The sequence below is a fragment of the Pteropus vampyrus genome, unplaced genomic scaffold (genome assembly GCF_000151845.1).
Source record: "Pteropus vampyrus isolate Shadow unplaced genomic scaffold, Pvam_2.0 Scaffold117, whole genome shotgun sequence".
Classification (NCBI taxonomy): domain Eukaryota; kingdom Metazoa; phylum Chordata; class Mammalia; order Chiroptera; family Pteropodidae; genus Pteropus; species Pteropus vampyrus.
The window spans coordinates 3,180,432-3,198,195 of NW_011888898.1; the positions used below are offsets into that span (position 1 = coordinate 3,180,432).

General features: G+C 42.1%; 1 protein-coding gene and 1 pseudogene across 1 annotated transcript in view; both read right to left on the reverse strand.

Annotated features, from left to right (window-relative positions):
- RNF114 (ring finger protein 114) overlaps positions 1-7,268 on the reverse strand; it is a 14,232-nt gene extending 6,964 nt beyond the window's left edge. The window contains exons 1-4 of the mRNA XM_011365981.2: positions 7,091-7,268; positions 3,264-3,414; positions 1,292-1,398; positions 836-950 (exon numbers count right to left, since the gene is read on the reverse strand). Of these exons, the coding sequence (XP_011364283.1) occupies positions 836-950; positions 1,292-1,398; positions 3,264-3,414; positions 7,091-7,230 (513 nt within the window). The 5' untranslated portion in view covers positions 7,231-7,268. The remainder of the gene's footprint in view (positions 1-835; positions 951-1,291; positions 1,399-3,263; positions 3,415-7,090) is intronic.
- Positions 4,137-4,255, reverse strand: LOC111743644 (annotated as a pseudogene).
- Positions 7,269-17,764: the final 10,496 nt, after the last annotated feature.

Genomic DNA, 17,764 nt, shown 5'->3' on the forward strand with positions numbered 1-17,764 from the left:
GAAGGGTCACACTGCTGAGATGGACCAAATTCAAACTTTTTTCAGAAGAAACTCCATGTTAGTCTATGATATTTAAATGTCTAAGCCCCGATAAGCACTTTCCTGACAATTTCATTTTAAATTCTCTTTCTCAACTATTAGGGAGCTACTGTCAAAAGGAAAATGGCAGCTTTACCAAGAAGAAACTTAAGGGACACCAAGGGGTCCAAGTTAGCATTACCAACAATGGGACCCAGACGTGGCATGGCCCCTAATGTGGCACCTGGAGGACACATCACTTAGGGAGCAGTCCTGAGTCTCATCATGGAGAAGCAGATGAGCCCAATGAAGGGCACGTTACAATACCATCTGCCTGTCCTCTTTAAAAATGAAAAGGCTAGGAAAGACAAAGGCAGAGACTAGAGAGACATGACAGCTAAATCTAGCACACCGATCCAGGATTTGGGGGCAGTGGAAGACTGTTATAAAAAACACTACAACTTTAAAAATTTAAACATGAACTCCACATTAGATATTAGAGTATATCGATGTTACAGTTCTCGAGTGTGACAATTACACACATACACAAAAGTGATTCTGTAAGAAAATGTTACTGTTCTCAGAAAATATATGCTGAAGTATTTAGGGGCAAAGGGACACGATATCTGTAACTTATTCTTGAACAGTCAGCAAAAAAGTGTACGTAGAGAGTAGGGTTAAGCAAATACGGTAAAATGTTATTAATCTGTGACCTAGGTGAAGGGTACATAAGGAGTTCACTGTACTATTCCTGTAATTTTTCTGTAAGTTTGACTTTTTTCCCATAAAAAGTAATTTTTAAAAAAGTTCCTCTTACCACAGATTTAGTATCCGTGCTATGGGATATCTTGCAGTGTTCCACAAGTCCTTCTTGATCAAAGTTCTTCTCGGGACAGTAAGGGCAAGGAAAGGTGTAACGGTTGGGGACATTCCTGGAAGACGAAAGGAAAAAAAAACCTGTCAGTGCATTTCCATGCAACTCCGACCACTGTACCCTCCACAAAGGAGCAGCGTTCACTGAGGGCTGTGATGGCCACTTCAGAATCAGGTCGTGTTTGGAAGATGACATAAAAGCATAGCTAATATTTAAAGTGAACATCAGATAGTCCTTCTCCACCCCACCTCCCATACAAAATACATCAGCTTTAGCTGGCTTAACAATGACATCTCCACTTTCCAAAACTCTTACAACTAAATCTTTAAACGTGCAAAGTGCCCAGTGTCTCTGTAGCAAAAGATGACCTCCACCTAGGGGAGTCATCGAGTCACTTACCTCGGCTGCAGGGACGCATCCTTGGTGGTGGCCTTCACACCTTCCATGATGTAATTCTGGTATTTGGAACAGGTAGCTACATGGGCCCGGATCTTGGATAGGAAGAACTTGGACCAGAAGAATCAGAGGCCATGAGTTAGTCAGGACCTTGTACCAGGCCCAAAACAGTACCAAAGCAAAGGCAAGATGAAAGCTAGACCTCTACCACCCCGGCAAACAATCTCACCAGACTCCTGGCTATGGGGCCGGGACTGGATGCCTGACCGTTTGTTGCATGGTTTCTGTTAATACCACGGCTGTTTTACTTGACCAAATCAGGACAGCTGCTTCCACTCTAAACTAACTCTCCTAGAGGTCTGCTTTACTCACAATATGCTCTCTGCTGAGACACACTCCAAACCCAGGGAAGTTTTTAGTTTTCCACGCTAGCATTTAAACCCATCTCCTTACAGCAAGCCAAGAACCACATCCCATTATATGTAGCAGACAAAAGTGATCATTCAAGTACAAGGGATAAAGTACGATTGCCAGACTGTGATAAATGATCTTAAAAAAACCCCAAATCTGAATTCAATTTCTTCTATAAAATCTAGTCTTTGCAATATAGAAGAGAGAAAAAAGAAATCCCAAATAAGAGTGCTTCATGACAGGTGTTTAAAAAAAAGAAAAAGGAAACGTAAGGAATGTAGAAAGAGGGCGGTAAAGGGAAGATAAACATTTTTGGAGGTATAATGCAATACAATCACGAATCCCTAAAATGGAGAAAATCAAAAGCATCCAGGAAAAAAAATATATAAAAATACCCATCATGTGTGCATGAAGGAGGAGATAACATGAAATTTTATTTCAGTATCTTGAGTTTCTTCTAAGTTAAAGGAAACTGCAAGAAGAAAAAAAAAGCTACAACATTTGAGCTCCTGCTTACCATGCGACTTCTGTATTAACCTCCAGCTAAAGAACTTGACTTCAAGCTGCCAACCAATGAGCTCCCAATTAAAAGGGATGGGAAAGAGCCCCATTCAGAACTATCCACAGTGCACCACTCCTGCTAAATCACGCTGAAAGGAAGGAAATGGTAAAGTGTATCTATTCTGTGGCTAGCCACACTGAAGTGTTAACGAAACTGACATATAAGGCTGTCCAATAAGGGAAAAAATTTTTCAAAAGTGAAAAGAAGTAAAAATATATTTTATAGTATGATCCTATTTAGTAAAAGTCCTACATCGGTGTTTGTTAAAGAGTGAAAAATGTTTTACAGCCTTCTAAATTGAACCACTTTAAAGAGATAATCTCTGGAGTGAGGAACAAGCTTATGTTATTTATTTTTTGTCTGAAATTAACGAAATCATGATTTAAAAACCAATAAACCTGTGTATCTCTTGAAAAACAAAGCAATAGTTTTTGCAGTTATAACAGATGTTAAATATACCTGACTCATAATATGATTATACAAAAGAGCACTGATGCATTTCAAATGTGAGATATTGCTATTATATTCAAATGATTTCATACTGACCTTTATATCATGATTCCTCCATCAAATGCTAAAAAATTGATTAAATTTTATATCTGTAATGATACAGATTTTAAAACTTCCTCTCATACTCACTGCAGCAGATAACTTGAGTCACTGACTTCATTTTATATTAAAAAAATAAGAAATACTCTGTCATTATGTTCTAATCGTATACGGTGCTTTGGAAAAATGGGTCTTTTATAAGAAAAAATGGAACTGATTTCTAAGGCTTTCAGAGCTAAAATATGTAATATACTAAGCCAATCCTTTAAAAAAAACAAACCCAATAAGGTTACCAAAATGAAACAGCACAGCCATTGCCACGGATAACTAGCATGCACACGTGCTATTAGTCACCCAGTCATGCTCTAACCTCAGGAACAACATGGCAACAGCTCTATGTTTTACCCCATCTCATCACAGAAAGACTGACTCTTCCATTTTACTTCCACATACATTTTTACGGCAGCCATGGCAAGAAGTCTCTGTGCTCTCAATCTGCCGCTCGAGCTCCACAGCTCGGTCGCCAGGTGCCAGAGGGCTACGACACACCCCACAGACAGGCTTCTTCGGCTTCAGACATTCCTGCAGGCATGCAGAGCAAAAGCTAGAACAAGACATACAGAGAACCTGAGTCATGCATTGTGGAGACAAGACAACAAAAATGGATAAACTTTTAAAAAGACATCAATGAATAATGGATTAAAAACAACTTGCTCCCTAACCCTGATTCAAATACTGAGTCTTCCTACACCAGAAAAAATGGGGGTGGTGAGGGGGAACAGGTCTTGCAAAAAACACACAGGTCCAGCAACAGAAACAAACGCAAACTACTTTGACACATGGTGAAAGGTGTTATGGCGCTGTTTTCGAACCTTAGCCCCCAGCACTGAGGGATCTTGGTGGGCTTTCCTGACCCCTGGTTTTTCCTCTGTGAAATGGAGAAGCAGAACCCACTTCTAGGACCGCTGAGAGGATAAAATACGTACAGACCCTTAGTACAGCGTCTAGCACATATGAAATGCACCACAAACAGGAGCTATCGTCAGAGGTGAATGCAAAGCACTATGGGAATACAAAGACAAGAGCAACTAGTTGTGATCCAAGGACAGGGCGAGATTTCAGAGGCAGCACCTAAAAGAGCACTAAGAGTTCAGCTGGCAGAGGAAGAGAACATTCCAGAACCCTAACTTAAAAATTCACGATGCATCTGAGGAAATAAAAGCCTGACACTTCCTCATCAGCAGTAGGGACTCAGATGTTTAAAGCTAAGTATCAGTAAGACCAAATCCATTTTATTTTTTTTATTTTTATTATTATTATTTTTTACGCCTACAGCACCTGGTCTTCCTAGGTGGTCTCCCATGCAAGTATTAACCAGGCCCGACCCTGCTTAGCTTCCGAGATCAGACGGGATTGGGCTTGTTCAGGGTAGCATGGCTGTAGACCAAATCCCAGTTTTAGAAAAATAACTCTTGAGGTTATCACAGATAATAGAGTTAATTGGTTTTTAATTTTTTTTAAGTGAGCAAAGACAGAGGAAACTTCAAGCTGAAATCAAAGAGATGGCTAAAGGCAAGGGATTGTGACGGCTTAGCTGAGGCAATAGAGAATGAATTCACGAAATGATTCAGAGGTGAAATCGGTAGGACTGGTAACTTATTAAATTTGAAGAAAAGGAAAATCAAAGATGGCCAAGTTTCTATCCTGAAGCCTAAGCAGGTGGTGACGCAGAAAGTACACAGAAAGAATGGAACGTGCGGCACGAAAACATCCCAGCTAAACACCCAACATGGTAGATTTAAAGCAGGAAAACAAAACCTGCCAGAAAGAACTCAGGATATATAACTGAATGTAATCTGTGCGTTTGACAATTTTATACTGTCTACGAATTTTCTTCCTCTTTGTGATTAAGCTAGATATTAACGCTGCTAAGCGAAACTAGACCAGGCTGGGAGAAGGGGAGGGGGTCTACTGATTCACCACAGAGGGCATAGTAATAAACTGAACTAAGCCCCAGTCCTCATAATGCTCATGTTACAGAGTGGAGAAAGACACAAATGTTAGTTTCAGACAGTGATTAAGAATATGAAGGGAAAAAAAGCAACGAGATCAGCTGGAGTGGATTACAGAAAGCTTCTTTAAGGAGGTGATATTTAAGCTGAGACCTAAAATTATGAAAGACCCTCACATATCTGGATGGAAAGAGTTCCACACAGAGAAGACACCAAGTGCGGCAGGGTGTCCGAAAGGCAGGAAGGAAGGCCTTTGGGGCCATGAGTCACGGCCAACAAAACAGCCTGCTTTCAGTTTCCACTTCCTACTATGGTCTTTTTCTATTTCAGCCTTCTAGATGCTCCACCATTTCTGTCACAGTGTTATGTACAAAGTCCCTTCTCTGGGGTACCCAGCCACCTACTCTTTTCCAGCTGTATTCCATTAGACTGAAGAAGAATATACAGTCATTGGGACTTGAAATAAAGTTTTATAAAAACCTGATGTCCCACTCAGCCAGAGCTGCGGTGATGTTTGAGTTCCCCAGCACAAAGATTAGCAAAAACCAACTAGGCAGAGGAAAAAGCACTTGGCTGGAGCTGAGACAGGTACTGCCCTCGGCGAGGTGCATCCATCTGTCTTCAATCAACACTGAATTGATAAACACGTGGAACTAGTCTGGTGAGTACAGAAAAGAGCCAAGGTTTGAATCCCAATACTGCCCCTTGATCTCTGACCCATGAAAGGTTAATCTGGCTCAAGGAAACCTCAAATTTTGCTGCTCTTGTTGGTAAACTGAACTGGGTCAAGCCTCTTGATTTACCCATTACCACCTCCACGCACAGGTTTGATACTCATAGTACTCTCCCATTACACAATGAATTTCACAATAGTCTGAACATTTGTTGGTACTTTATCATCATCCACTAGATTGTGAACCCTGAGGGCAGAATTACTTTGTTTCTTACTATGCCCCAAGAATCTGGCACATAATGGGCATACAAATATTTTAGTCTGTTGAACATAAGATATGCTATGTGTAGCATATACTCTGTGGAGGTACTCTAAATGAGGATGGTGATAAAGAAGGTAACAAACTGGGCCTTGAAGTTTGAAAAGGATCTGGGGTAGTGGAGTGGGAGGTGCAGAAGGGGCAGGTAGAGTTCTGGGCTAACTGAATTGCAAACAGGAACAGCCAGGAGCTAGAAAGAGCTTGAAGCAAAAAGCAGTCAGTGTGGCTGGGGAGCCCTCGTCAGGTGCCAAGTGTTCTCTGGGCTGGCAAACATGCGGGCAGTCCATTTGGGAAGAGTCAGACAGTGGTGAGCCTCAGTACTCTCACCTGCAAAATGGCTACCAATCCACTTCCCTGGCAGGCTTGATTTAGAAATAAAGATGCCCATGAGGTCCAGCAGGTGCCTATTGTGCCTACTGATCAGTAAAGGGGTCCTATGGCCAATGCCAAAGTGATGCCCCTGATACGTACTGAGGGAGGCCCTGGAGAAAATGCCAACTCCCAGGGGCAAGAAGCAGGTGGTCACGTTTTCTACAATTCTTTCAACTTACAGGTGTGTCTGTGTGGCTGATAGAGTAAGGCTGAGATTCAAATTCTGCCAACCTCAAAGCACCTACCCCAGCCCAGGACCCGCACTGACACTTTCACACATACCTCCTCAAGTCTTCGCAACGTCTATCAGCAATATGCACGCCATGGAGGCTTCATTCCAAACAGCATGAAACAAACCTTGTACCCAAGTAAGTAGGAATGCTAACAACCCCTACCTGCCAACTCCCCACCTGTTTCACAGTAAAGGGAAGACTGGGCAGTTCTGTATCAAGACTTCCCTTTCGTTTTTAGCCTCGTTCTGCGTTTCTCCAGCTTCAGTGCACATTAGAATTATTTGGCAGAGATGGATACGTGACGCCATACGTACTTTGGCATACGGGCGATGTACGCAATACTCGAGGGAAACTGTGGCTCTCGAGGGCGGACTTTAGACCTTAACCCCCAGCAGGGTGCGACTCCACTATTACGCGTGGGAAAGAGTTGACAGGCCGCCTGGAACACAGTAGGCGCTCATTGGAATGGCGGAATACTTGGGAGTGAGCAGGGGAACAGTGTGCCAACTTTCACGAGCCTTCAGGAGTCCGAAAGGCCCCGTCGGAGAGACCGCTCTAGGCCGGTCCTCTCGCTCCTGCCCGAGACCCTCCCTGCCGGAGCCTCGCCCCTCGGCTCCACTCCCCTCCCTTCCCAATCGCCCCCCCCGACTAGGCCCCGGCTCGTCGCTTACACGTGTCCACAGAGCACCCGCACTGGCTTCTCGTACACCTCTAAGCACACGGGACACGTGAAGCGGCTGAGTGGGTCGGGCTCCGCCGCACGGCCTGCCAGCTGCGCACCGCCTTCACGGTCCTGCTGTTGCGCCGCCATCTTGCTGCCGCGAAGCGCAGCGCAACGGCGGCCGAGAAGGAGGAGCCCGCTGGGGCGCGGCCAAGGCGGCGGGCCTGCGCGGAAGGGGCGGGGCGAGGGCGGGGCTCGAGACCGCTAGGGGCGTGGGTTACGGAATGTGCGCCAGGCTAGGGGCGGGACTAGTGCGTGGGGCACGCCTCTTGGCCCCTCTGATGGGCCGGAGGGAGGAAAAGGCCGACGGCAATCTGGAAAATGTGGAAACCAGACGCAGAGACTGGCAGAATTGGAACGGGCTTTGCGCTTCGGCCTGTTTCCTAAATTTAAATCATTACTGTTACTTAGTATTTACTTATACACTATTACTTAACATTTCTCTTCAAACCGAGTTGCTTTCTTTAAACTTAAGCAAACAAATTTTAAAGGGAGTCCTGATATCACTCCTGAACTGCAAATAGAAAAATCAGTATCACTTGTATCTGCAAGGGAATTGTAAAAATACAGTGGAAACAAAACAGTATCAGTTATTCATGCTGGATACTGTTGGCGCTGAAAAGAGAGATTGACCATTATAAGAGAGGTGTTGAAGACAGGCTATCACCACACTGAGACTTGCTAGCTAATGCAGAAGTAGTGAGAAGCGTCTCCCTGAGTCAACATTATTTAATACTGTGTTCACCTGCCTGCTGACGATGCAGGTCCAGCTCCTGCTCTGTACGGATAGGGAAGCTGAGGCTTGAAGAGATAGACTAAACCTGATCTCACAAGAAAGAAGGAGGTTTAAGACCCCGGTGTTTTGAATCTCAACTCTCTCCACTTTCTATTGCACCCAAGTGGCTCTTACATGCATCCCATAGATGTATATCTTTAATAAGATACATCTTTTAAAAAGGCAGGTTGTGCTAACAATTCTACATGGTTTTCTTAATCAGGAAAGTTAATGATCAATTAAACCTCCACCTGAAAGGCCACAAAGGCCTCATAGTAAGGAATCAAGCCAGGACAAATAAATCATACTTGTTAACCAGGTTAATTGAATGCAAATGTGAGCCTTCTTTGTCCCTCCCCTTCCCAATCATCTGGATTGATTTTTCTTGACTTGGTGGCAGCAGGAGGATTATTTTTAGCTATCCACGTGGGTATCTTTTCTTCAACAAATAACTCGGTGGGAAAGCAGCCTCCCAAGAGGCCAATGCTTTCACTTTATGGTCTCCTTTTCCTGTTTCTATGCCATGCACCCACTCATCTGATCTTTTCCCTCTCTCCCCTCCAGGGCAGAAGTGGGGGCAGAGGTGTACTGTGGGTATTTACTAGCCTTTGCATTGTCCTTGTAGCTGCTGCCAGACCCTGGGCAGGAGGAGCAAGGGAGCCCCTGACCTGGACTTCAGATCCACTGAGTGCCTCCAGATTGGGCTCTTGATATGAAATTTCCATGAGGTTATATACTTAGTCACAGAGACAAGAGGACAAGATTGAAATAATATTAACAGTGAACTTTTTGGTGTTTATTATTGTAAGCACTTTACGTGAATAAACCCTCACAGTAATCTATGCCTTAGGTTCTATTGTTATGCCCCATTTCACAGCTATGCAAATCGAAGCACAGAGAGATTACCTTTTAACAGATAGAAAATGAGAGTCAGGATTTGAACACCACAAGCACTCTGGCTTTGGCACCCGTGTCCTTAAGTGACCCTGTGCATCAGCGTCAACTGGAAGACTTCCTAAAACAAAACAAAACACAAAATGCTGGAGACTACCCCCGGAGTTCCTGATCCAGCAGGTCAGCAGATCTAGTGTGTGGCCCGAGGATTTGCAGTTCTAAAGTTTTGCCAGGTGAGGCTGATGCTGCAGGATAAGCTAGAACTACTGGCTACCTCAACCTCCCCTCCCCTCATCAGCCTGAGGCTAGATGAATGTGCTCCATCCCTTCCTGTTTTTCTGAGCACTCCCAGCAACAATGTTCCCACTATCCCTTTCTTAGTTTGCAAATATATTGCCAGTATTCTCTACACACTCATACTTGCTATTTTTCAACAACAACCAACCTAATAATGTGCGTCAAATGAACGAACTGTTCTCTTCCCATTTCCCTTAATGTTCTTCAGGAAAGTATTTCCCTCAGTAGTCTCTTTCCTTTAGTTTTTGGCAGCCTCTCCCAGGTGGCCGGTATCATCTAAGATTCTCTTAGAGTGAGCCTGGAGCCTAGAGAAGGTTCTGTTCAAAGCCTTCACAAACTTGATTTTTACTGCCAAGTTAGACTCATTCATTCAAGAGACAAAGAGTCACTATAGGTCTACAGTGTACCAGGCCCTCTGCATGGTGTGGTCCGGGATACAGTGTAGGAGAGTAGTTGAGATGGATTTGGCATGATCCCAGCCCTCAAATAATGTAGCCCTCAGAGCCCTATCTCCCGGACTCAGATCACATGTAAAAATTATTACTATACTTATCTAAAGTAGGCAGAATTTATAATAATATGTATTACTATATTTATCAATTTATGGGCAGATAATTTCATCTTGATTTCTAGCTGGTGCCAAACTGGTAAGAGCCAGGAGGAATTCCCACCTGCACGACTAGGGGGCAAACGAGTATCTCACAGACTCAAGCAGCCCAACAAGGTGAACACCACATTCTTTGTTCTTTTCAGTTCCTTAGATGTCTACTGCCCCTGCCGGTTACAGCTTCCTGTACTTGGCCTGGAAGTAAAAATCAAAAAGAGCATACATAGTCTTGGATTGTGAAGGAGTTTTAACATGAGTGACACTGTAAATATTCATTCGACCAGTAACTTCTATGTGTCAGGTATTCATTCTAATAGGTGTTGGGGATATGGCAGTGAATGATTTGGACATAAACAGGGAAGACGCAGGAGGATGACCACATAAAAACTCTGCTTCCAGAAAATTTTAGTTCATCAGCATTTTACAGTTTATATTATATCAAGAATCAGCCACATAATGATCTAGTAAGATTTGACAAAAACTAGAAGAAAATGAATATTATCAAGACTGATTGAAATAGGGATTTAAATCCATCAGCATCAGTGACAAAACTCCACTTCGTGCGTACTTGTGACTTGAGACATTGGCTAATGAGAGAATGAAGTTATTGCCATTAGGAAGACATTGAAAAACTAAGCATCCACATAGAAGTGGAATTGCCATGTCGTTTGGCAAGTGCATACTTAAATTTATTAGAAACTGCCAAACCATTTTCCAAATATTTTCCACTGCTCCTAGTGATGTATGAGTTGCTCCACAATCTCACGATTTGCTTGTCAGCCATTTTGATTTTGGGCATTCTATCGGGTGTGTTGTTGATCCTGTGGTTTTAATTTTCATAATGATGAATAATGTTGAGTACTCGTTTATTTGCTTATTGGCTATTTGTATGTCTTCCTTTGGAAAGTATCTGTTCAAGTCTTTTGTTCATTTTTTGTGGGGATTATCTTTTTTATTCTTTAGTTGTTGGAGATAAAATATTATTTTATATTTAGGCCATTCTTTTTGTGTTTATTTTGAAATAATTTTAGACTTACAGAAAAGTTGTAAAAATAGTTTAAAAACTCCTAGAGACTCTTTCAACTGGATTCTCCAATTTATCACATTTACTTTAGTTCCTTCTCTCTTCATATATATACACACACATACACACATATGGCAGCCATATATATATATATATACACATAAATACATGTGTTTATGTATATTTATGTATAAATAAGCATGCATTTATGTATATATATGCTATCTTTCCTGAAATGTTTGAGAGTAAGTTGTAGACATGATGCCTCTTCTACATAGTGCAGTATTTCCTAAGAATAAAAACATTCTCTAAAAAACTTTAGTACAATTACCAAAAAGAAGTTAACATGAATACAACAGTATTATCTAATCTGTACACCTTATTCATATTTTACCAATTGTGTCTATAATCTTTATTTAAATAAAAATAAATGTCTTTATTTTTTATTATTGTTTGTTTTTTCTAGTTTGATTGTATTTGGTTGTCGAGTCTCTTTAAACTCTGTTAATTTGGAACAGTTCATCAATTTTCCTTTATCTTTCAAGACTTTAATGTTTTTGAAAGGTATATTAGGCCATAATTTTTATCTTTGTATGTGTGCATATATATTTTTAAGGTCCACAAAAATATCAGTATCGTGATTATTTGTTATGTACGTTGTGGGTGTATACTCTGATTTTGTGCTAATGGAATATAGGAGTGAAAAAGTTTGGAGACCACTGTTTTATAATATGCTTGTGTGTACATTTTCCTGTTTGGAAAACTATAACTGATTTGATGTGTAACTATAACTTATTTGTTGACAAAACATGAGTTATTCTAATTGTCTATAGCAGTAATCTTTGTTTCTAGCAGCATAGTTTGGTTGCAGGCAACAGAAACTGACCCCAGTAAACTTTATCAAAATGGAAAAAAAGTTAAAATTTTAGACTGAAGGAATTAGCTTTAACTTTTTTCATTCTCTATATAATCTGCACTGTATTCAGACTCCCACAGAAGAGTCTGGTTGGCTCAGCTTGAGCCATATGCCCATTCCTGAGGGTAAGGGGGCTTGATTGACAGAAACTACAAGGCTGTAACCAATGTAGTTATGGCCAGTGGTGGCTTCCCAAAGCAAAATTGAAATGCTATTATCGGAATAAGGTGGCGGGGCGGGGGAGGGGTGGAGACTGGGTGTCTACAAATGATCTACATTCACTGCTGGTGGATTTGTGCACAGGAAGCTCTGTTAAGGCTTCCATGTCTACAGCTCTTTCTGAGGAAAAGTGGAGCCCCAGGCTCATGCCATGTGGTTCCAGTGCCCAGGCCACAGCTGACTGATGAAGGCCCAGGGTCTAATCTTAGCCACCATCATGGTCCACCTGGATTGTTGTAGCAGCCTCCTCACTGGCCTCCCTACTTCTATCCTCATCCTACGACAGGCCCTCCTTGACACGGTGCCTGCTTCCCTCTGATGCGACTCTCCTGCCACACTGACCACACTAACCTTCTTTCTTTTTCTCAAGCACACCAAGTTCCTTCCTGCCTCAGGGCCTTTGCACCTACTGTTCCCTCCCTCTGGCATGCTCTCCCCTAGTTATCTTCATGGTTTTTTATAAGTCTCAGGTAAACAGCCACCTTTGTAGAAGGGCCTTCCTGAAGCACCTATCCGAAGTCACCTTCCAAGCATGCTCTATCACATGACCTGATTTATTTCCTTCTCAGCCTGTATCAAAATTTGCAATGATTTTGTTCATGTGTTTGTCTACCTGTTTACTATCTCTCTTCTCACCCTTAACACGTAGGCATGCCCATTGCTTAGATCTTATTTCTTGTTGCTTCCCAGCTCCAGTGCCTGGCACATAGGTGTCAATAAATATTGAATGAATGAATGAGTCAATGATAAATTAGGTAGTTTGTTGAGAAGCTGAGCCCTCAAGTGGATAGACTAAACTTCCCAGTCAAATTCTTCTCTCTCTAGCTATTTCCCTCTACTCGCTTTTTCTTTCCTTCTTTCTAATGAAATAACAGAAATCATATATTTTTTCTTTTTTAAAAGTTTTTTTTGTGGATATATATATATCATAAAATTGGCCATTTTGACCATATAAAAATGTATTAGTCAGTGACATTAGTTACATTCACAATGTCAGACGATCTTCACTACTACGTTACCAAAAGTTTTTCATCACCCCAAACAAACTGTACCCATTAAACAGTAACTTTTCATTCTCTCCACCCCCAGGCCCTAATAACCTCTAATCTACTTTCTGTTTCTTCAAAGTTGCCAATTATAGACATTTTGTGTAAGTAGAATCATACAGTATTTGCCCTTTTGTGACTGGCTTCTTTCAGGTAGCATAGTATCATCAAGTTCCAAGTACCATGTCGTGCCATGTATCAGAACTTCATTCCTTTTTATGGATGAATAGTGTTCCATTGTATGATAAACCACATTTTGTGTATCCATTCACCTGTCAATAGACACTTGGATTGTTTCCACCTTCTGGCTACTGTGAATAATGCCGCTATGAACATGGGTGTACAATGTTTTGTTCAAGCTCCCATTTTTAATTCTTCTGAGTAGATACCTAGGAGTAGAATTGCTAAGTCATATGGTAATTCTATGTTTAACTTTTTACGGAATCACCAAACTGCCTTCCACAGCAGCTACATCAGTTTACATTCCTACCAGCAATGTACAAGGTTTCCAGTTTCTTCAGATCTTTGCCAACACATTTATTCCCCCCCACCACCTTTTTTTAAGTATAGCCATCCTAGTAGGTATAAAGTTGTATCTAACTGAGTTTTGATTTGAATTTCCCTAATCGCTAATAATGTTGAGCATCTTTTCATGAGCTTCTTGGCCATTTGTATATCTTCTTAGAAGAGATGTCTATTGAAGTCTTTCGCTCATTTTTTCATGAGGTTGTCTTTTTGTTGTTAAGTCGTAGGAGTTCATGATATATTCTGAATATTATACAATTTGACTCTTTTGAGTGGCATAAATGCAAGGTGACCAGGATTGACCAATACCTCAAGCCCAGTCATGTTTCCCATCTGAAGCCTACTGTGCACCACAGCCTGGCAAACCCCACGGCACTGTGTCAAGAATAATTATAGCTAGCTTGTGTTGAACGCTCACCCTGTGCTGGCACCGTGTATTAGCTCATTTAATCTATCAATCATCCTTGGTGGTTGTTACTCTATTAATCCTTTACTGATAAGGAAAGGAAAATGAGGCCCAGAGAGAGTTGGCAGCTGTGCACAGTCACACAGCTGGGAAGGGGCAGAGCTGGGATCTGCATTCAGGTCCTTGGGCTTCAGAGGCTATTTCGCCTTCCTGCCTTGGAACAATGTTGCTTTGTAACAAAGACAACCTGTGGCTTTCCCTGGCCTGTTCCAAGGGAAGGACAAAGATGGTCGGTTCCAGCAAATAGTCCTTTGAAACCCAGTACTTTAAGAGACTGGTACAGTACACACCAGGAGTTCGTAACCTCAGGGTCACTGTTTTCAGGAGCCATTTAGAATCATCCTGATGGTGTGCTGGCTGGTCTCCACACCCAGCCCCGAGACTGTGTCTTCTGAGAGATGGGCTGGGCTGTGGATCCCACTAATAAACAGCTTTAAGCCAGTTGGGTTACCTTTGGACTTGTGGGTAGCTCCCGAGGCAAAGATAAAGCCTTTGAAGTGATTGGCAGTTGGGTTTTTATTGAGAGGATGGGGGGAGAGCCTTTCTTCTTGTGAGGAAGGCTGACTGTGCCAGCTTTCATTTCAAGAGGAGTCTTCTTCCGTGTTACTAACCGCCCCTAGCCCTTCCTCCACCAGTGGGAGGTCAGAGTGAATGCTGAGCTTTGAGAACCAGCTGGAATTCTTAGCCCCCAGCAAATTCATGTTGCACAACACTGATCTTCATCATGGATGACATTAGCTGCAGGCTCACCCCCTTCCAGGCACAGGGTAAAGTTATTTCTACGCATTATTGCATTTGCTTAAAAAAAAAAAAAAGGATCAACAATAATAGCTAATGCATAATGCATAATGTCAAATGCTTGAGTGGACTCCTAACCAATATGGAAGCAGGTATTATTGTTATCTTTCTCATCTCACAAAAAAGAAACTGAGGCATAGAAAGGTTATATCATTTTGCCCAAGGTCATACATAGTAAACAGCGAAGTAGAACCCAGGTAATTCTGGCTTCAGAGTCCAGCTTCTTAGAGGGTCTTGCCCAACTCACAGGGCTACTAAATACTGTACTGGGGACTTGAACCCAGATCTTCTGGCTGCAGAACCATTTCTGTTCCATTGTGCTATGCTTCTTGGGACTGCAGAAACTGATTTCTTATCCACTATACCTTGTTACCTCCTAGCACCAAACACCTAATTTGGAGAGCAAGGGCTGTGATCACCATCTTTCCTGTTCACAGACCTTCAGTAGCTCCCAGGTGCCCACGGGGTCAAATCCAGACTCTTGGACTGACATGCCAGGTCCTCAGAGACTGGGCTGAATTCTCATCACCCTGATTTCCCAGTTCACCTTGTGCATTCATATGCCTAACCAGATGGACTACTTGTTTTCCATCCATCCTTAGGGCAGGGGTCAGACCTGGTACCCAGGGCCATATAGCCCTCAGACACATTCTTCTGGAAAGCACAGTATTTTATGTTTGGTATAAGTATAGGATCATGGTTTCTCCCCCACTCTCACTAAGGTATTATAACGTGTTAATATTGAAACCAGAGGGCAACCGAGTCCGGGGCTTGCGCTGCCTATGCCACGCAGCCGATAGATCGACACAAGAGTTGGTATTTAGAATAAGCATTTATTGTCAGAGCATCAGTGATCTGAGAAGGCAGCAGGTTAACACCTTCAAAACTGCCTTCCTTCCTCAGTCTGGCTTAGGGTATTTAAGGGAAAATCTGAGCATTAGTTCCGAGGCTGCGTGACAGTTCTGGGGTGGGGGTGGGGGTCTGTTGTGCTTCACGGAGCCGTTCCTCTGGCAACGTGGTCCTCTGGTGGCGTTAGCAATCCAGGAACAAAGATGGGAGGAGTCTGGAAAGAATGCTAGATCAGAAGGATCTAGCATAAGGGCATTAATCATAAGTTTCAGAGCAACTTTCTATGGCAAGGCACATGCCAAACTCTGGGTCAAGCTACTGGGGACAATCTACTGTTCAGCTACAGGGCTAGGAAAAGGGAAGCTGCGGCCGCCTTGAGGCTTCTATTAGGGTGGGCGTAACTAGGCACGAGAGCACTACGGTCTCATTCTATGTAGCGGAAATGAGTGGAAATGTAGTATGAGAGTACCTGGCTCACAGCAAGCATTCAGTAAATTTAAAACAAATATTGTTGACCCCCTTCACTATCGTTACTTATTTTGATGTTCAAATTGTCCCACGTTGGCCAATAGGAGCCTCTCCAACCTGCCTTTTGTGTCCTTTTGACATGTCTCATCATTCTGTTGGCATTTCCTTAGTTTCTGGCTCAAAAAGATGTTCCTGGTGCATACTGTAATTTCTCTGCCTCGGCCTGAGAATCAGTCATTTCTCCAAGGAGGCTTGGTTCCTTTTAGTGGAGAATGGTATTTAGAAAGCAAAATCTGGGTGCTAGATCCTCGTTGCTACAGGGGTGGCATTCCTTGTAGGCTCTCTCAACAGATGGAACTAGGATGTTTATTTACACACGGTGTTTATAATTGAGAAGATTCATTTGAAAATCTGGACTTCTAGCTCCTCTTCAGAAACCCCGAGTATCTGACCACCACAGTGAGGAAATTGGCAAAATCAGCTGGAGCACGGAAGGGGTCAATAATAGTTGTTTTTGCACTGAAGAATGTACTGAATACTTGCAGTGAGCCAGGTGCTCTCACACTACATTTTTACTCATTTCCAGTACTACACAGAATCAGACTGTAGCACTCTTGTGCCTAGTTACGCCCACCTACGCCTGTAGGCGGTTGTTTCAATTTCAAGCCTTTGCTTTTGATTGTTTTCTTCCCTCCAGCTGAAAGGACAGCTGGAGAACCTCACGTGTCCCACTCAAAGCCCAGCTTAAATGCCACCTCCTCCTTGAGGCCCTCCCCAATTTGCCCTGTCAGAGGTCACTTCTCCATTCTCTAAGCTCTACACCCCACTCATAATATTTACCACCGTCTATCCTGCATTATGGGTTTTTAGTTCATCCTACTCCTATTTCATATTGTCTTTCTGATAAGGAGACTGTACACTCCTTGAGGGCTGGGGCTGTGTCTGTCTTGCTCACAGTTATGCCCTTTAAACCTAACATCAAATCTGACATTCAATGAAAATTTCCATCAGAAACAAATTTTGATGAACTTCCTATTGTGTGTGGGGTAATGTAATATAGTAGATAGTAGTGATATAATTGTAAGCAAAACAAATATAGCTATGTCTTTATGGAGCTTACTGACTTCTAGGAAAGAAAGAAATTAATAAAAATCACATAACATGTATTTGTGGAATGATTTAAAAAATCAATGACCTATATTTGTACTTTTGTCCTCAGTTGAATATATATATATATATCTCCTTAGAAAATATGTAGTATTGGTTGATGTTTTGTTTTCCATTTCAGGGTATATCTTTCCTTTTTCATTGCACAGTAGGTTTAATGATCCTTTTAAAGCAGTATACAATAGTCATTAGTATCCTTTTAAAGCGACACGTAATAGTCATACCATTCCCCTATTGATGGACATTTAGAATGTTTTTGGTTTTGTTTTGCATTATAAACAATGATACAAAAGATCTCTCGTGCACTTATGCTTATTTCTCTGGTACAGTCCAAGAAATCAAGTTGCTGGGTCATAGGATTGCTTTTTCTTTTTTTGTTCTAAACACGTTGTTGGAATTCATGTGTTACTTTTGTGCTTTGGAAAAAAAACCCCAAAAAATAGAAAGAAGTAGGTAGATTGTTCGTGTTATTGGATCTTAGGAAGTAGACGTAGCTGATCATTGTCATATGACTGTTATATAATCTGCTAATCATTATGTAATAAGATCTGAAAAAGATGTTCCTGTGATTCC